At 36.5% G+C, this 20,854-nt stretch overlaps 1 protein-coding gene across 7 annotated transcripts in view; it reads left to right on the top strand.

Moving 5' to 3' along the window:
* The window catches only part of LOC134220505 (voltage-dependent T-type calcium channel subunit alpha-1G), a 68,061-nt gene that overhangs the window by 33,347 nt on the left and 13,860 nt on the right, over positions 1 to 20,854 (top strand). For all 7 annotated transcript variants that reach the window (XM_062699577.1, XM_062699574.1, XM_062699578.1 and 4 more), the window contains 10 exons: positions 15,628 to 15,783; positions 15,845 to 16,030; positions 16,089 to 16,223; positions 16,286 to 16,739; positions 17,561 to 18,107; positions 18,168 to 18,360; positions 18,420 to 18,569; positions 18,636 to 18,797; positions 18,858 to 19,076; positions 19,148 to 19,340. In XM_062699577.1, coding sequence (XP_062555561.1) covers positions 15,628 to 15,783; positions 15,845 to 16,030; positions 16,089 to 16,223; positions 16,286 to 16,739; positions 17,561 to 18,107; positions 18,168 to 18,360; positions 18,420 to 18,569; positions 18,636 to 18,797; positions 18,858 to 19,076; positions 19,148 to 19,340 — 2,395 coding nt within the window. The remainder of the gene's footprint in view (positions 1 to 15,627; positions 15,784 to 15,844; positions 16,031 to 16,088; positions 16,224 to 16,285; positions 16,740 to 17,560; positions 18,108 to 18,167; positions 18,361 to 18,419; positions 18,570 to 18,635; positions 18,798 to 18,857; positions 19,077 to 19,147; positions 19,341 to 20,854) is intronic.

Raw genomic sequence — 20,854 nt, 5'->3', positions numbered from 1 at the left:
TCGTGGGATTAAAAGCCACCGAAGGAAGTGGTCACCCGTCCCCATACATTTTTCAAACTAACTCTTTCACATGTTGTGCAATTACGCAAATCGAGTTTCTGACATAGTAATATGTTATTATTGTTGAAGAACATTCTCTGTAGGTAACAATCAGCTTATTTAAAATTTGAAGCGTCTGCCATTCATTTTGTTATAATTTTTAGTGGAGTAATTTTTATTTCAACTACTGTGATATTAGTTAACAATAGAAATCATGGTGTTACGAATACGAGTATTTGCTGAATAAAAAAACGTAGTTTGTGGGATAGCTAATCTGTTTTCAATGAGTATAAGATGTTCATACCAATCATTCAAAGGCATATCATGAATATGAAACATTCTAATAATATTGTGACTATACTTACTGAAATAAAAATAGTGCTCATATTATCTGTAAATATATATAAATATTTTTTTGAATTTGAGTGATATTTGATAGACAAAGCTGTTTGTTCAAATAATAACACCATAGATGTTTATTATTTAGTATTGCATTTTTCCTAATACCTCGAAATTATTTTCAAAAACAAAATCACTCCCGTTCAAATTCAAAATCATCTAACAAACAAATAAAATATTTGTTATAAGCTTGTTTAGTGGAATGTCTTCACTTTTCATCACCCCAATTCTTACCTTCTAAATCCATCACTTTTTAACTTTACAGATACGTCGTCTGTGTTTCGCACGTATGTACATAATCCATCAGTACACAAATATTTGTCAAATCTGACTGATATCTGAGTCGATATCTAAACAGTTTGATAGATGTCTGGATGAACTTGCCTTTATCATTATGACAGAGTCTACTGTGGCGCAGCGAGTAGTTTTCAATTGCGATTGTTGCTGCTTATGTTTCCGACCCAGAAAAGAATTGTTCGTTTCGCTTGAAATAATCAAAGTTGATTTTTTTCTCGGCTAACGATTACGAGAACATGGATCGAGACGATATGCGGAGGTTTTATGTGAGTGTCAAAGGCGCACCGCACAAGGCTGCGCCATTATTACCGGTAATGTACAATGACCGACAGGGAATCTTCTTCTTCTTCTTCTTCTTCTTCTTCTTCTTCTTCTTCTTCTTCTTCTTCTTCTTCTTCTTCTTCTTCTTCTTCTTCTTCTTATTGGCATTACATCCCCCACTGGGACAGAGCCGCCTCCCATATTAGTGTTCATTGAGCACTTCCACAGTTATTAACTGCGAGGTTTCTAAGCCAAGTTACCATTTTTGCATTCGTAAATCATGAGGCAAACACGATGATACTTTTATGCCCAGGGAGGTCGAGACAATTTCCAAACCAAAAATCGCCTAGACCGGCGCCGGGAATCGAACCCAGCCAGCCTCAGCATGGTCTTGCTTTGTACCCGTGCATCTTACCGCACGGCTAAGGAGGGAATCACACATCGATAAAAAGAAACTGATTAGGGAAGTTATACTCCATAATAAATTCCTTGTTAAACAGTTCCAAAATATGGTCCTCTACGAAAAATAAACGAGAACAAAGCTTTTTATCATAGCTTCTGGATGGCGGCTACCTATCCGAGTCTGATTTTTTTTACACTTGTATACAAATTAACTACACTTGTTTTTATACCTTCACGAGTAGTAAAAATAACTTAATAGTACCTAATTCTGTTATTGATAATATGCTAAATACTTCATGCATAACAAACTCTGTTAATTTGTGGTATTTTAACTATTATGTACACTTAGTTCATACAAACTGCTGTTATCGAGGTCGTCACTCCTGCTCGGATTGTAATGATTCTAAAACGTTTCACATCTCTTTTATCGTTATTCTAGTGAGAGTGACTTCTGCAAATTCAGCCTGCGGATGATTGTTGATAAATTCCGGTAGTGCAACTTGCAGACTCACCAACGGTAATGCGCTTCTAATTTGCGGAAGTGCTTTTAGGAGATATGAAGCTCATTAAAATCTATTGCAGGGCAAAAGACGGGGCTGGAGAGGCGAGAATAGGCCATTAACGCTATCAAGACAAAGTACCTACATGGTTGTGGGTAGTGACAGAAGAAGATCTATCAAAAGTAGTGTTGATTATTATTCGGTAATTATTCAGACTATAGCCGGAGTGGCCTGTGTAGTACACAAAAGGTTTCTCCAATCCGCTCGGTTTATGTCTGCACGTCGCTAGACGCTAGTCTACGAATCATTTATCACCTGATCGATCCACCTTGCTCACTATCAGATCGCTCGGAACACACGACATCCTCTATCAACTCCAACAGCAGAACCTCATCCTCCAAAATCTTAAAAATGTGGCCAGTGCCTCACCACTATGTTTAAGTAGCTCTTCTGAAAGTTGATCAACCTTAGGGGCTTTGTTGTGTTAGCCAACAAATCTCCTCCTGTATATATTGGGTAGCCGGAGCTGGAAATACTGTGCGCGTTAAGGTGAAGGTGGGTTGAGTACCAAAACAAAGTTTTGAAGGTATTGGTACAATAAAAACAGTCATATGCTGTAGTAGTATTGGTGTCGTATTTATTAAAAACAAAGTATATTAGTAGGGTAGTTAAAAAAACGACCCAGCTCCACCACGCTCACTCGACTCCGTCCCATGCACTGAGTGTCCTCCAAAAACCGATTTGAACAAAAACTGGTTGAGCGCAAGCCGGTTCAAGTTTGTATGAAATCGTATATGGGGAAACTGAACGTTTTATTCAGGGATTGAACTTATCAATTCATTATCATTTAGTATTCAGCAAAGCAAAGTACCCTTAGACAAAATTGTAGAGGGAAATCATCGCTAGAAGTCCGCCATACAACACTTTTCGGAATTCCCCCTCTGGAATGAGGTATTGGCTGAATACTAAATGATAATGAATTGATAAGTTCAATCCCTACTTTTATTACACTGGCTACAGCGCCTCCCCTCCAAACGCTGTCGAAAAGGGAACCCACATAGCAGAAAGCAACATTCCAGAGACTTCACTGAAAAAAAACCACACCGCAGGAAAGATCCATTGATTACGTAACGCAAAAATAGCATTTTATACCCCACTAACCCCCATGTCACACTTTTTGTATGAAGCATCTGCCCCTGATGCGATAGTGCAAAAGATATCACAGACAAATTCTGGGTATTTTGTTGAACGTTTCACTGATGCCTTCTGGGGAGCCTAATTATCATGCTAAAGATTCGCAACCTAGATTGAAATCGACTCCCAACTATTGGAACGACCATTCAATATGAATTGTCTATGGAGTTGAAACTCTTGAATATTTCATCCAGTAATATGGTCTCCCCCCTCGCCAGCGCCCAATGACGGAGTGCTAGAATCAGAATAATGAAAAACTCAACCTCGCCATATCAACTGTCATTCAAACCTGAAACGACCTGTGCACAGTAAGCCTCTATTCAAACCAGTCCAAACCACCGGATGACACCCAAATTATAAATCATAATCGACTGAGCGTGGCGGAGCAAAATATTTTTTTGGACCACCCTACTTATTAGTTTGCTGCTGCTGCTGCCGGTGTTTACATTCGCTCCACGATCAGTTTTTAATTGTTTTTTTCGGGCAAAAATATCAGTTTATATTAAGTTTTCGGTTTAAACAAGTTACTGATTTCGACAGTGATGGGAAATGTCAAAAAAATGTCATGGCATTGCTATTACCAATTTCGTAATAACTTTTTCCAAAAGTCATTTACAGTTCGGATTTTTTGATCAACATGTAATACTTAAAGGGTCCTAGAACTTTGTCGAACAGATCATTGTTCTAAATACAAAGTGTGAGCCATGAGAGCGAGATTAAAAAAATGTCACGGAATGTCATGACATTAATGTCATCTGACACTAATTCGGCTCTCACGCCGCCAATATCATATTTAGAGAAATAACCTATTAGAAAAAGTTTTCGGGTCATTTGAAGGCTACATGTTTATATGGAAAACATTATTGTAAATGACTTGTGAGAAAAGTTATTAGCAAGTTAGTCCCATGACATCGATAAGACATTTCCCGTCACTGTTTCGAAAAGTGATGTTTAATTTGCATTCCATCAACACTTCGGGCAGCTCAGGTGCGGAGAAGTGAGTAAAAACTTATTTTTTTCAATGCCCTTTGAGAAGAAGTGAAGTGCAGTGATAAACCCACCAAATCGCGAACGGCTATTAAATGCTGATTTATGATATAATTCGAGCCAAAATACCTAGGACTCTTTTGATAAACATGTTCATTATCACGGGAAGTGAATAAATATGCTGTGAACAGGTTAGTAATTTGAATATTAAACTTTTGTTCGATGCTGTTCGATGCATTCGAATGTTGGTGGGAGAGGAGTGCAGGAGGTGTGGGGTTGACCCGCGGAAGGTCCGGTGCCATATTGACTGCCATCGTGGTACTCTTCCAACTATGTCCTTAACCCAGGTTCATCACCAAACCGCTAATTTTGTTTGCCACATCCCAATTCAGGTGCTTTTTGTAGTATCACCTCTGGAACACCCACTCTCGTTCGTAATAAAAGATTCCTGTGGCTGCGAAGTTGGGTCAGGCTTCAAAAGTTATTATTTGTCATTTTTATGAATCATGTAATTTATTATATTTGATTAAAAAAAACTTCCAATTCAGTTTCTACGATAAAGCATTGGGCAACATGCTCCATGTGAGCAGAAAAAAACTGCTTCGCTTTATTTTGAGCACCCGTAATGACAATAGACATCTAAATAACATAAAAACTGACAAAATAATTTGACAATAAAATGACAAAAATGACTTTAAAATATTAGTTACAATTACAGGTCGGACACGATTATCCGGAGTATCGATTTTATTTTCACTCCGGATAATCGAATCACCATAAAAAATCTGCAATTAAATAACGAAAAACTCATGTTTTATTTTACTTGCAGTGGTGTAGTCAGAGATTATTTAGGTAAAATCCTGAATGATCCACCAAACGGCATCGGTGAATTTCTGGTGTATTATGGAAAAATAGTATTTTTGCCATAACTTTTGAGTCCATAGTCCGATCCAACCAATTTTCAATATGAAATGATAATATAGAATACATATAATAACTGTACTATTTACGCGCTTTTTGTACAAAAAATAGTATTGCGGCCATTATTTTTGAACCCAAAGTTTGAACTAGTCAATTTTCAACAGAAAGCAATGAAATAAGTCCATTATCCGATCCATAAAACTTTCAATAGGAACAATGTAAAGGCACCCCCAGAACGAAGCGATTTCATCGCCAAAACGCCGAATACTAGTCGCCGGGATTCTATCGTTGGGTCGCTGCAGGCAATGTTCTATTTAAGCTTCCACACCAACGGCAACAGAATCGCATTCGCCAAGCGGTAGAATCGCGTCGCAATTGTCGCAATGTCTCATCTCGTCTATCGTCGTTAATTATCAATAGAGATCGAAATCTGCGATGCTTGTTATGCACCAAAACACAAATCGTTCTATGGTGACGAGGTCACGTTTTCATCTGTCGAATGAGCGACTTTTTGTTTTGAATGAGCTTTGTCAGTTTTTGAACCACAATATATTGATAAAAATGGAAAATTTAAATATTTTGTCCTAAATCCAACAGCTTAATTGACAAACGATCAAGTAATTGCATGGAAGAAAAAGAGAGGAAACGGGCTACCATGGAAAAGTTCTTGAAGCGGGAAGTTTGTGGACATGTTTGAGAAAATAATTGATTGATGGAATTGAGATTAAATATTTAGAACACTCCTACTTCAGTCCCTCCCATTCCAGCTGGAACCTGTGTCAAAAGGTCGAAGATTAAAAGTTTGAAAGGATAAAAGGTCGAAATGACAAAATGTCGAGAGGACAAAAGCCGAAAGGATAAAAGGTCGACAGGACAAAAGGTCGAAAGGATAAAAAGTGGAAAGGACAAAAGGTCTAAAGGATAAATGGTCGAAGGTCAAAAGGTCTAAAGTCAAAAGTTTGAAAGGACAAAAGGTCGAAATGACAACAGGTCGAAGCAAAAGATTGTAGAAAAAATGACAGAAGGTTGAAGGAAAAAGAGGTTGGAAAAATAAATGGGTCAAAAGGTCGAAAGGACGGAAGATCGAAGAGACAAAAGGTAAACAGAAAAAAGTCGAATAGATTGGAGGTGTCATTTTATTTATTATAGACTGTTCTTACGAGGTATGTCTTAAATTTTTAATAGGCGCTGACCATTAATTTACAAGGTGTGAATCTAATTTGACATATGCTGTGTACATCATTTTTATCAATGTTTTAGTAGCCATGGATTAGTTCTAGATCTGTCATATTTTTATGTTGATGCAGTTAATAGTTTGGAGATTTGTATATTTTCATTTATTCTAATAGGAATCTAATTTTATTTTATTTTAGGGCTTACTTTCATTATGCAGGGCGTTTATTTCACGGCACGTTCCAATCAATGGTATTTTAACAGACGTTCCGAATGATAGTGTATCAAACGAAATCTCAAAATTACAACGTGCGTTTTTTTGAAGACATTTTCAAGAGAAAGTGTTTTTAAATAAAAGTAAAATTATCTCCATATTTTGAATTTCTAAATAAAAATTAAAAATATCTAAATCTGGAATAACTAAAATGTTATTATTAAATCTGTTGAATGATATTAATAACCGTTTTCACTGATAGACAGCCGATGACCACCAACGGTCAAAAATGAGTGATTCGAGTGGCTTCACCCTTCAGGAAAAGCAAAAGTTATTAGTTATTCACCAATCCTAATTTACCTCAGATTTTTATTTGATTTGATTAAGACAAAAAACGCGTTACTTTAAGCCAAAAGAGCCCCGCATAACGGTTTAAACCAGGTTTAAACTACGTGAATCTTATGAAAGCTTCCGAGGTTGCACTCGGAAGACCATGTAATGTGCAATCGCGGCTTATCAATGTTTTCATGTCTCCTGAACGAGATATCCGTACTACATCCGTAGACATCATGTAGATATTTCACAATCTATGATATAACTATTCTATTCTTCATACCGTTCATATATACCGCATGTGAAAATCGAAAAGATTCATCCAGAAGCGATTTCAGGTACCTACCTACAAGAGCGTTTACGAGCTCAAATTCCACCTAAAACAGACAGCATAAAAAATAAGATTTGATGAGAAATATTACCGTTCCGGTATAACACTACAATCGCTAGCAAAATTATGAAAATTCAATGTTTTCATAGAAAATTGAGGGGGGTGATGCAAAGCATTATGGCATCATCGAGTAAAAAGCTGGATTATTTATAGTTTACTTTACCCTATAACACAACACTTTTGTTTTTGCTCAAAATCACTATTTTGTTTTCTAAAACCGATCTGAACACATTTTAGACAATACATTCAAATTGGCGATTTCATCACTTTCACCTTTTCAAAATTTTGTTTTTCAAGTTTAGAATTAATTTTTAACCAGATTTGAACAGGCATTGGATTCTATATTATTTATCAACATAAAACACTTTTTGAAATCTGTATAATTAAAAATTACAAAAAAAATACTACAGTATCCCGTCTAAAGGCGGTCTTGGGCATTAGAGGGTTACTAGTTGACTTCAAAATTAAACACAAACGTTCACAAATCACGTAACAAATTTGGGCAATTCCATACTCCTTCCTACTTTACAGCGTATCGTAACGGTTTCTAATAATGAAAAATTAATTTATTATATTCGTTTATAGTTGCTTAAAACAAATTTTGTAAACAAAAATAAATCATCTTTTGAGCACATAAAAATAAATTTACTATCATTAGAAGATGGTATGTTAAGCTAAAAAATGATATATTTCGAATGATCACTTTGATGAAAATGAGTGAAGATGCGTCGATATTGAAGGGACCATCGACTCATGGAAATATCGAGATGGGGAATAGCAAATATTTGGAAAGCTGTTAAGAGACCATCACGGTAACCCAGAAAATATTGTTTAATACGGCATAATTTGCTACCATAAGTCGATATCGAGTCATAGAACATCGACTCATGGAGATTTGACTGTAAAGGCTAGCAATACTTTGATAGAAATATTGATTTGACAATATAACTCTGAAGAATACCCAATATTGAACAAAAGGAAAATTCTAGAATGAAATGTTATCAGGTGTTGTTGGTATTTCATAGTTGTTGGTATAAAAATGCGAAACTCGAAAGAAAAGGTTATGAATAATAGAAGGAAAAAAATCAACAATGACAATAGGATTCAACACAAATAAATATAAATGTTCGAAACTCGAAAGAAAAACCTACGATTAAAAGGAGGAAAAATTCAACAATAAAATATAATCAAGTAAAACATAAATAAATATAAATATGCGAATTTCGAAAGAACAGCCAGTGATTAAAAGAAGGAAAAATTCAACAATGAAATATTATCAGGTGAAACATAAATAGACATAAATGTGCAAAAGAATGGTTGATTCACACGACGCTTTGCCTATTTTTTCGACCTTTTGACCTTCGAGTTTTTGATCTTTAACTTTTTGATCTTCGACCTTTTGTCCTACAACCGTAATTTTTATCTTTTGTGCTTTCGACCTTTTGTCCTTCGAACTTTTTACTTTCGACCTTTTGTCCTTTGACCTTTCTACTTTAGACCTTTTGCCCTTCGACGTTTTTACTTTTCACCTTTTGTCTTTAGACCTTTTGACTCAGATTTTTTCCCCTGTCATAAGACGAGTTTATACGAGACACTGAAGACGGCCTTACCTTTGAGGTCGAAATACGTATCTGTCAAGATACAATTAAGTGGTGGAATTCAATGGGGATTGTATAAACTCGTCTTATGACAGGTGAAAACATTCCACTAAAAAGCTCAAAATAATTTTCTTATCAGATTTTTTGTTTCGATCTTTTGTCCCTTCGACCTTTTGACCTTCGACCTTTTGACTCAAATTTTGACCTTCAGCCTTTTGTCCTTTCGACCTTTTGACCTTCAACCTTTTGTCGAGCCTTTTGTCCTTCGACCTTTTCACTCAGATTTTTTGTTTTGACCTTTTGACCCTTCGACCTTTTGTTCTTCAACCTTTTAACCTTCGACCTTTTGTCCTTCAACCTTTTGACCTTAGATCTTTTGTCCTACAACCTCCAGCTGCGTTCATGTTTCTTCAAACAATCATATTTTGTATTAATATAATAGTAATATGTATATTCATTTGAATTCATGAATTTGATATAGGGGAAATGACGGCTTTGGCAGGTTTTGCTCTATAATTGTCAGGGGGGGTTTTGTTGACCAAATTTTATGAAATTTACCCACAATATTCTTTGATATGCAAATAATGTTTACGCCAAATTTGAGCATAATTAGTTATAGAAAACCACCTGACAATAATAGAACAAAACCTGCCAAAGCGGTCATTTCTATATATAAAAAACAACACCTTTTTTCAACCTCTCCCACGCCCTAGATACGTCCCATATTGTTAAAATAATCATATTGTATAGTGTAATCACAGATAAACAGACGTAACACTAATGAAATTCCCATCGTCCATCAACTTAACTTGTTTTAAATTCAACTACTTGCGAGTTTTACACCGAGACACTATGGGGAATCTTCATACAAATGGACGGCCAAAAATATTTAAACAATGAAAACTATTTCTATGCAACATATATTCAAGGGCGTAGCCAGGGGGAGCAGGGGGGGCGTCGCCTCCCCTAAATTGTGGAAAGATTGAACGGGCACTGAAATGAATTACCTCAAACATGTGCACTTTACGATCCAATCATATACAGAAATAGGTGGTTGAAATTCAAAAAATTCCCAAAACTTATTAGGGCATCCAGGATCCATAATATATAAAAGTTCAAAACAACTCGAAACATTTCGGGCTCAAAAATTCTCCTTGAAATCCTTCTAGAAGCTCCTCTGGGAACCTCTAAATTCTTCCGGAAAGTTATCCACAAATTCCTCTGAAAATGGTTCGAAAATCCTTCTCATGTAATTGTAATTCCTCCTTATCTAGAAACCCCCCACTAATTTGTTTTAGGAAATTCACGAGGAAATTCCTTGAAGATATCTTTTCTTCTCTCCAAGATTTACTTCTAGATATTTCTTCGGCTATTCTCTCTTCAGGAAGAATCCGGCATTTCCTTCAGGCATGCATTCGAGAGCTCCGTCAAGAATACATACGGAATTTCTTCCCAAAATTCTTCAAGTTTCTTCAAAAATTTATGACGGAAATCCTCCGATTTCCGAATCCTCCGAGCTTTATAATTTCACTTGTAAATCTATAAGAAATTCCTTCGGAAATTCTTCTAGGAACTTCTCCGGGCATTCCTCTCGGAACTCTTCCTTTAATTCCTCCGGGATTACTTCCAGGAAATTTTCCGGGAATACCTCCAAATATTCAATAGCGAAATCATCTAGCATTCCAATCTGGAATTCTTTTCGCAATTACTTCAGAATATCCTTCAAGAAATCCTCTAGAAATATCTTCATGAATTTCTCCTGGAATCCGTCCAAGTATTTCCCCAGAAATTCTTACAGGTATTTTTTCGGGAGTTGCTGCAGGTACTTCTCCAGGAATTCCTTCAGGGATTTTTCCGGGAGATTTTCCGCGGAATGTACTAGAATTCCTTCCGGACTTCACTCGGAATTTACTCGGATATCTGCCAAGAGTTCTTCCAGAAATTTCTTCGGAACAATCCGCAGAGATTTTCTTCAGCAATTCATCTGGGAATACTTTCAGGATTTCATCTGGGAATTTCTGCATTAATTCCTCCTGGTATTTTTCTGGGAATTCCTTTGGATATTTTTTCGGAAATTTCTTTAGGAACTTCTCTAAGATTTATTTCAGGACTTCCATGTGGGAATTCCTCCGGAAGTGCTTGTGGGAGTTCCTCCGGGAGTTCTTCCAGGAGTTTTTCCAAAAAATTCTCCGGTAATACCTCCAGGAACTTTACAGGGAATTCCTGAACGATATTTGGCAAGAATTTCACGGGAAATGGGATTTCGGAAGTTCCTTCAGAAATATTTTTTCTCTTCCTCTAGGGTATTCCACCGGATGTTCCTCTGAAGTTCCACCAGTAATTCCTTCGGGAATTCAATCAGGCTTTCTTCCAGGAATTCATTTAGCATTTATTTAGGCATTTATCTACAAATTCCTCCAGAAGTTCCTCGGAGAATTTCTCTGGGAGTTCTTACGGGAATTCCTCCGGGAGGTTCTTTTAAGAATTCTTCCAGGAGTTCCTCCTGGAATTCTTACGGAAGTTCCTTTGGGAGTTCATCCTAGAATTCTTACGAGAGTTCCTCCAGGATTTCCTCCGGAAATTCTTCCTGTAGTTCTTCAATAAATTCCTCCAAAAGTTCCACCGGAAGTTCCGCCGAGAATTCCTCTGATAATTTCTCCGGAAATTCCTATAGAAAATCCCCCGGGAGTTCCTCCGGAAATTACTCTGGGAGTTCCTCCGGGAGTTCCTTTTCAGAGGAACACCCGGAGAAACTGCAGGTGAAACTCCCGGAGGGATTCTCGTAGAAACTGCTGGTGGATCTCCCGGAGGAATTCCCGAAGGAACTGCCGGAGGAGCTCCCGTAAGATCTCCCGTAAGAACTCCCGGAGGAATTTCAGGAGGAACTCCTAGAAGAATTTCTAGAGGACCTCCCGGATGAGCTCCCAGAGAAACTATCGGAAGAACTTCGGGAGGAATTTCTAGCTTAATTTCTGAAGAAAGCCTAAATGATTTCCTGAAAAAAGCCTGAATAATTTCCTGGAACAGCTTCTGATGAAACTCCCGGAGGAATTTCCGGAGAAACTCCCGGATGAATTGCTGATAGAATTCCCGGAGGAACTCTCAAAGGAATTTTCTGGAAGAATTTCTGAAGAAACTCCCGGGAGAATTTTCAAAGGAACCCCGGGAAACTACCAGAAGCATTCTCGGAAACAAGAGAATTCATCTTATAGACAAATCTCGTCTAGCTGAAACCTTTGTTGGAGTTTGTAGCTGGACTATCATCATCATCAGAGGACCTCCCGGAGAATTCCCTGAGGAGCTCGCAGAGAAATTCTCGGAGGAGCTTCTGGTGGAAAATCTATATAAATTCCTCAAGAAGCCTAAATAAATTCCAATTCTGCCGAAATTCCCGGAAGAATTTTCAGAGGAACTGCCGATAGAACTACCGGAATAATTCTCGAAGGAAATCCTAGAGAAATTCTTGGTGGAAATGCCGGTGGAACTCCTGGAAGAATTCCAGGAGGAATTTCCGGAGAAATCTTGAAGTTACAACCGGAATTCTTTCAGGATTTCATTGCGAATTAATCTAGGAACTCCTCCGAAAATTCCTTTGTTGATTTCACTTTCGGTATAATTTCTGTATAAATTTCCGGTGGAATTCCTGGAGAGATTCTTTGAAATTTTCACAAGAAATTATTCGAAACAATTCACGGAAAATTTTATGGAATTTACACAAGAAATTCGAAGATTTTTCGTGAAATTCTTAGGAATGTTTACTGGCAATTCTGCGGAATTTCCACGGAATTTTCTTATTCTTAAAAAAAAAATGGGAAACAGCACGAAATTATTTGAATTATTACAGGGAATTCTGCAGAACTTATAAAGAAGTTCGTGAAGATTTTCTTGGAGTAAATAATGGTGGAATTTTCGGATCAATTCCCGGCAAAATTTATGGTGGAATTCCTGAAGACACTGCCGAAGAAATTGTTGGAGGCATTCCTAGAGAATCCCTGATAGAATTTCGGATAGAATGCCAGGAGCAATTGTCGAAGGGATTCCTTGAGAAAGCTTGCATATTTATTTTTCTGCCTATTTTATAATAAATATTATTTTAGAGAGGATTTGTTTAGAAATTCAGATGTATGGTTCTAGTTTTCTTAAACTTATGGAAGAAGCAGGATTTTTATAATAATTGTTATAACCGATTTAATATTCTTTCTGAATACTAAGTTCGTTAATATTTTCTCACTTTATTTAAAAATATCTGATGAGCAATAAAGCACGCATTTTTAAATCCATTATTGTTTTAATCATTATTGTTTCGATTTGGTTTATATTTGGTTTCATGTGTTAATATTCATGTGTTTTTATAAAACTACGATTTAGAAGACCAAAAAAGTTGCCCCCCCCCCTTCTCAAAATCCTGGCTACCCCCATGCAAATATTATGTGAAGGAATATTTAAGAACCTTTTTTAACCCTTTAAGGGCCGTTGTTACCCCTTCAAACAATGTAGTACGCGAAAAAAAAAATTCAAATTTTTGGGCATTGTTTTGTTTGTTTCCAATACAGCATGCATAAAATAGCAAACAACCATATTACTAGTAATAATGTTATTCACTTTCTAATCATTACGAGGTATAGAGAATAAAAACCACAATTTTCAAGAAAACTTTGATTGCAGCATTCTCGTAAAAGCGCAAATATGCGCAAGCAAATCACTCACTAAAAGGTGGTACTAGGGTTTTATTTCAATCCTCCCTTTTATAGATGAGGGGACATTTGAGGACATTAGGTTTGCGGGACCATTTTATAGCAAAGAATAATATTAATTAAAGCTTTTCTTCTACAAATTTTTGATATCAATCTTTGGGTGCAAACAAACCAATATATCGAAAAGCTAAGGTTTTAAGCTTTAAAATGGTATATAAAACCTTATATTTGGAGAAAAATTGACTTCATGACATACAAATCAAAGTAAGGAACGATTTTTTTATTTTTATCAGCTTTTTTCACTTCGCCAGCCCATATCTTTTGACTGAATAAACATAGCGCTTCAATATTTTCCGATTCTCTTATCTAGGGTAGGGGAAGGTGGGTAGACTTGATCCCCGGGGAGACTTGATCACCCCCTGTTTTTTCGAGAACTAAAGTAGTTTTGTTCTAGCGTATTTTTTAGTATAGATCCTCTAGACAAATGGCCTTTATGTGGTGAGTTATTTTTTGGATTGACAACCTTGCCAAGCAAAATTTGAACAACTTTTCATAACAATGACCAAATACTTTCGTTTTTTCCCAGCACAAAGCCATAAATATGCTTAATGATCTGCACTGATGAAAATGTCTACACTCCATCAAAGTTTTAGGATATTTGGATTTGAAGTTATTACCTCAATATGGGGACACTTGATCCCCCATTAGTCATCCATACAAAAATTTGGCGAAAAAATTCAAAAAAATATAAATCTGTTCTCAGGCTTCTAATTTTTTGTAGATTTGACAGATTTGATGAAGGGTTGTCAGGAAAAATTATTTATTGCGTAGATATCATAAAAAGGGGATCAAGTCTCCCCAAATTTTAAAATTGCATGTGCTGTCGAATTCAATAACAAAAATCGTTCACGTATACGCACAGCAATTCGAAAATTCCGCGTATTTTGAAGTAAAAATATTTTAAAAATCTGAGAGCACCTTTCTAATTTTATCAAAGCAAGTTCTTGGAGAGGGATCAATTTCCCCCGAATATTTTAAAAGTCGATTTTTGACAGCACTCCAAAAAATCGATTGTGTATCAATAACAACAATAATTTAAGGACTGTCATACATCAGTAAAGTTAAATACTATATTTCTTAGAGAATCTGTGTGGAAATCGCGTATGTTTATTTATTTTTGGCTGTGATACATCGGAAATCAGAAAAGGGGATCAAGTCTACCCAGTCTCCCCTATATATAAATTAGACAAATTGGAGATAGTCAATTTTTCGATTAATGGCCACCCTTTTCCCCATAGAGCGCACGCATCGTTTTCCTTTATATTTGACATCTTACACTAGTGCCCTCTATTGACGTTATCGTACTAAATAACAATTCCGTACGGAAATCATTTTTTTAAATATTTTGGCTGTGCATATGCACACTACAGGTTTCAAAATAGACCTGGATATTGTTCATAAACCTCGTAAATCTTATAGTCCTTGTAAAGAAACTGGTTAGAGTCCTAAGCCGATAAGAAAACAATCGTAAAAAAAACCATATGAAATTTTTTCAAGGAAAACGCTCAAATTTTCAAAATTTTCGTAAGATGTGGTGTTTCTATAAATTGTCGCAGAAGTAAAAAAAAAATATTATCCATTGAAGATATTTCGCAGCTATACCTATTTTTCTTTGAATCTTTGTTGACATGTGGGGCGTTTTAATGGCCAATATATGTAGGTTACTGCGTTAAACTCACAGGTGCTGCATATAATGTACTAACGCAAAAATCCGGTATACTCACAATCATCGGCACACTTATCTTACTGATAGTTTACTATATATTATTCGATTAAATATGATACGAGTATTCGTACATTTAGAAAAAAGTGGTATTAACCATCCTTTGTATGCTGAACATTCGGTACACATTTCTCATCTCATTTATAGAAATTATCATAATCACCATACAGTTTTACTTGTAGTTTCATACGGAACAGCTTCAACCTCATTACAATGCAATGTAGTGTATGTGTTTCGCATCTCAAGATTGTTCTCTGATGTATATAAATGTATCTACCACATGTACTATTTTCCATCGATGTAATTCGTTCAGGATCAATGTGCATTGCCAAACTGGTAATTTGCATGCAGTAGTAAAATTGTGATTATTAGATCCACTGTGTGTTCATATCCCTATCCCAACAATGTTGCACATATATCAATCGTTTCTCACTGATGCAGATCCTCACGCAAGAAGATTGGAACGTGGTCCTGTTCAATGGAATGGAGAAGACAAGTCATTGGGCCGCTCTATACTTTGTAACACTCATGACTTTTGGAAATTATGTATTGTTCAATTTGTTGGTCGCAATCTTGGTTGAAGGTTTTAGCTCGGAGGTAAATTATGGCAATGTGGTAATGCAGACTCAAATATTGAACATTTCACGTAACATCCTAGCGTAACGAGCGAAGAGAACGGGAACAGCGAGAGCTCGTAAAGGCGAAACTAAATGCCGAATCATTGGCAGCGCAAGAACAAGGCAGCGATATTTACGATGATCCCAAGAGTTTTTCAGAATCTACCACCAGTGATAGCTACAATGAGTCAAAGGGGAAATGGTTTAGTGCTGAAGAGCTGCGGAAGGTTAGATTTTTAATTTCTCTGATCAGAAATATGTTGTGATGGTTAAAAACAATTACAGATAAGGGATATAAAATGCAATATTCAGAAGCAACGACTGCTGCAACCTGGATACGATGATATAAATTTATCGATTCCAAAGCTTAATTCGGAGAAAGATGCAATAAACTCAATCGATCTGTATTCTAGTAGAAAGGTATCATGAGCGAACAAATCAACCCGTCCAGTAAGACATAATCGATTTTTGTTGATTCACAGCAAAGGAAATGCGAACCCCTGAAGTTGTACAACATCCATGTAACGGATCCTCCGATTATAACAACTACTGCCGCGACTCCACAAGACTCCCCTAATGCAACTCTTGAGGGCGGTACCAGCTTCAAGGATTGGGAAAATATAGACTTCGAACAGTTGGAAAAAAGTTCCAGCTCTTCGTTGCTCAAGCCCCCACCAATACTGGGATCACTAAAAGCCTTAGATGATCGGTCGTACTTCGAAGGGCTGCCAGTGTTGAATGAAATGCGAAAAAAGTCTGATAAGAGCTCCAGTTCGCAGGGAGAATGCAAGTCGCTTCAAAGTGACCGCGCGATACAATCGATGGAGGGGGCACAAAAATCGGAAACAGTTCGGAAATCAAGTCTTAAATATCGGAAGGAAGCTCCGACTGACGGTGAAATCCTTAACAACGGTAAATGTGTGTCACGTGTTGGAGGTAAGTTTTGTCGATATTGTTGCATGATAGAAATAATAAACTATAGAGGAAGATATTCACTGGCGAAACATCTGTTGGTGAGGATAGAATGGTAACTTTGGCAGTTATGTAACCAACAAGTCTGTGAATAAGAACAATGGGAAATGAATCGAAAATCTTATACTGTCGCGATTCGCATAAGAATCACATGTCAATTTTTGACGAATTTGATTTTCTTCCAGAAATAAGCTTAAAATCATATAAATAATTACCCCATCTTTGAGAAAAACTGATAAAATAATAGGCTTTGTTCTAGAAATTTGAAAATCAAAACCCCCTTTTGTTGTCCCATCTTGCTATTTATTCGCAGAACACTCACATTCCAGATTTTGATACACTTCCGCGCAAAAAATAAATATTATTAATAGCTTTGTAGCAATGTATAAAATAAAGGAAATTACGCCAAATTTTCAGAAAAAAGGCAGGTTTTATTAATTTATTAGAATTTTGTATTTCGCCATGTAAAATGAGTTTGAAAAATTTCACGGAACATTACTTACGGAACATTACTCAAGAAAACTGACATGGGACGCTTATGCGAATAGTGGCAGTAAACCTCTAATGTTTCATGAGATAATCTTGACACCGCCTTACTGTTATTCTCAATATTTGTATCTGCTTAGTTCCAATCTTGTGGTGAAGTTAGTTTTATTTAAACAATCAATTCCTGTATTTTATTTGGAAATATATGTTACACAAATCTAAAAATATGTATGAGATCTCGAAATGTTTACTCCTGTTTAATTTAGTTTTACGGTCTAAAATAGCCAATAATTTTCTAGGAACCACTCCATTTGAAGCACGCAAATTCGATCCATTGTCGCAGAAAAGCAACAGAATACAAAATGATACACAGAGGGATAGACGTAACTCGTCTAGAAGAAGCTCTGTGAGACGATCATCGTCAATTAAAATCGACAGTGGACCCGGGAGCATTGCCAGCAATATAAGTGCACCGTCGTACTCCAAATACATCTACAACGATAAGAATAAATACTATATCGATAGGAAGAGTTCGCTCCGGTTGAGTGACATAAAATCTCCTAACAACGTGCGCCGAATGTCGTCCATAGAACAAACCTACCATAAACATTCAAGGGTAAGTGTACACAATCTGGAATTGAGAAAAATTCAGGAAGAGCTAACGAAAAACAAGCTAAATAATGCGTCGATAGCATCAGTACAAGAAACGCTCCCGGATACGCTTAACACACGGATAAAAAAGAAATCTAAGGGACGCCTAAAGCAGTTCTTTCGCTATGTTACGCCGAACAATTTTGTGGAGGAACGTGATTTGTATACGTTGTATATATTTCCAGAGGACAACAGGTAAATTTCGAACCATTAGATTATCCTATCGAAGGACTAATAGCAAGCATTGAACCCTAGGTTTCGACAAGTTTGTAGTTGGTTTGTAAATCAGAAATGGTTCGACAACGTGATATTGTTATTCATCGCACTGAATTGTATAACATTAGCCATGGAAAGACCAAATATACCGCCAACTTGCACTGAAAGGTATTTCTTGGCAACGGCGAACTACGTTTTCACCGTTGTTTTTGCCGTTGAAATGTTTATTAAGGTAGGTACAAGTGCTACAATTTCTTATTTTTGTTTTCAATGCTGCTTGTTTTATTATAGGTTGTTGCCACAGGGATGTTCTATGGGCGAGACGCATATTTCACATCTGGTTGGAACATCATGGATGGCTCACTTGTTATAATATCTATTATTGATCTTATGATGTCATTGATTAGTGAGTCAAGTCCGAGAATTTTTGGTATATTACGGGTAATTGTGAAGTCATGCATATTACAATCATATTTCTATAAGCAGTTTTTAATTTCAACATGGTAGGTTTTCCGATTGTTACGATCGTTACGACCTCTAAGAGTTATCAACAGAGCACCAGGTTTGAAGTTGGTTGTGCAAACTCTTCTCTCTTCTTTGAGGCCTATCGGGAATATAGTGCTGATTTGCTGCACGTTCTTCATCATATTCGGAATCCTTGGTGTACAGGTAATGAACTCTTTTATTCATATATAGATATGCCACTTAACCCTGGAGCGTGTTATTCAGCTATTCAAAGGAACATTCTACTACTGCGAAGGAGAGAACATCAAAGGCGTCAAGAACAAAACCGAGTGCTTGTCGATCGAAGGAAACGTTTGGGTCAATCGAAAATACAACTTCGACGATCTTGGCAAGGCGTTGATGTCTCTTTTCGTATTGTCCTCCAGAGATGGCTGGGTGAATATAATGTATACGGGGCTTGATGCTGTCGGCGTCGATCAACAGGTAACCGGATTGCCATCGTGTTTAACCATTATTGTTTATTATTGGACATTGACCTTAAACATTTATTCTAGCCAATTGTAAACTACAACGAGTGGCGTTTGTTATATTTCATTGCATTTATTTTACTGGTGGGATTTTTTGTGTTGAACATGTTCGTTGGGGTCGTAGTAGAAAATTTTCATCGTTGCCGTGAAGAACAGGAAAAGGAGGAGAAAATACGTCGCGCAGCCAAACGGGCATTGCAGATGGAAAAGAAAAGGAGAAGTAAGTATAAGACAAGTACAATGGTACAAGTATTTTCAATGTGATATAAACTGGTATCACTAGAATCAAGTAAACTTTATCACTAAACTATATGTTCACTATATGGATTGCTTTTGAATAATAATAGTTTGCATTCACAGGATTGAATTACATACAGATACATAAATTAACTATGAATTATTTTTTTCAACTTTATTTCTGTGATTTTTTATATACTTAATATAAGTTCATTGCATAATTAATTACCAATTATTTTATTGAATGAAATAATATGGAGTGTGAGTTATCAAGGTAGGCTCTAATGTCCAGCATTTCGTGGCACAGCAGAGTATGATTGATTCACACTCTATACAAATCCGCCCAGCCCGTTGTTGGGGGCATAGAGTGTGAAGTTCTCGATATTAAAGAATGTGGGCTCGCTTGGCTGTGGATATAAAATAGTAAAGCACATGTGACGATTGGGCAAATCAAGCATCCGAAAATGTTCAATTTGCAAAAAAAAGACTCGGTACTCGGACTCTGATAGCTTTTCCGCAAACGTGACAAACCTTTGGTGGTCTTATTGTGTAGAGGTTATCACGCCTATCTAGAGAGTAGGAGGTTGAGAGCCGAGTTTTTTTAACTTTAAAAGTGTTAGAGAGTCCAAGTCCTTCCAAGACACGTGGATTTATTTTCGCAAATTGTGTGCATATGCACAGTCAAGATATTTATTTAACAAAAAAATGATTTTCGTACGGTCGAGTTGGCGAATAATATGCAATTAATTTTTGTAGACTTTCAAGCTACGTACCTTCTTTGGCAAAGTTTTTTGACATCTTTCAAAAAATACGCTAACGTACTGAGTCACTTGATTGACGATAAATTGAAGTCGCTAAGAGCTAAAATGTAAAAAAGTACGTTTTCCAATACTAATCCAAAACGATTCAGAAAAACCTTGATCTCACTTGATTGGATGAAGTTTTCGTTTTTCCAAATAACTGTGCCCCACTCTACTCTAATACATAGGGCCATGGTTACTTGGGTATTGACAAATATTTGTCAAGTTTATCCGGAAATCTATCAGACTGATTAGAAATCGACATGGGCTTTAGGCTGACTTGATAAATATTTGTCATTGTGACAAAATAGTGTATTGAGGGCTTTACTATTATTAAAAAGAAGAAGGTTTTAGAAAAAACCCAGATTAATCCACCTAGCAGTGATGATGCCTTTCTCGTGCATTATAAAATATATTGAAAAAATCACTTTAAAAAGGTCAAAAAAGCTCTTTGGGTGAATAGATCACATTTTTTCGATCATTTTTAATATTTTTGCCTTGCCACCATTCAAAAACAATTGTTTTTTGATTTTTTTTCCAAGGGGGACCTGTGGGAAAAAACAATAATTTTTCAATAATTCCGAAAAGCAATGATCGGGCCCATTTTCAATAGCAAACAATTCCCTGTCGATTGCAACTTGTTGCGAGTAAATCGGATAATTCTAAGTTCTAAAACGTGTGTCTACAAAATTTGTAC

This window comes from Armigeres subalbatus, chromosome 3 (genome assembly GCF_024139115.2).
Source record: "Armigeres subalbatus isolate Guangzhou_Male chromosome 3, GZ_Asu_2, whole genome shotgun sequence".
Classification (NCBI taxonomy): Eukaryota; Metazoa; Arthropoda; class Insecta; order Diptera; family Culicidae; genus Armigeres; species Armigeres subalbatus.
Note: the sequence above shows the minus strand (reverse complement) of the source record. Positions and strands in the feature narration are given on the sequence as shown.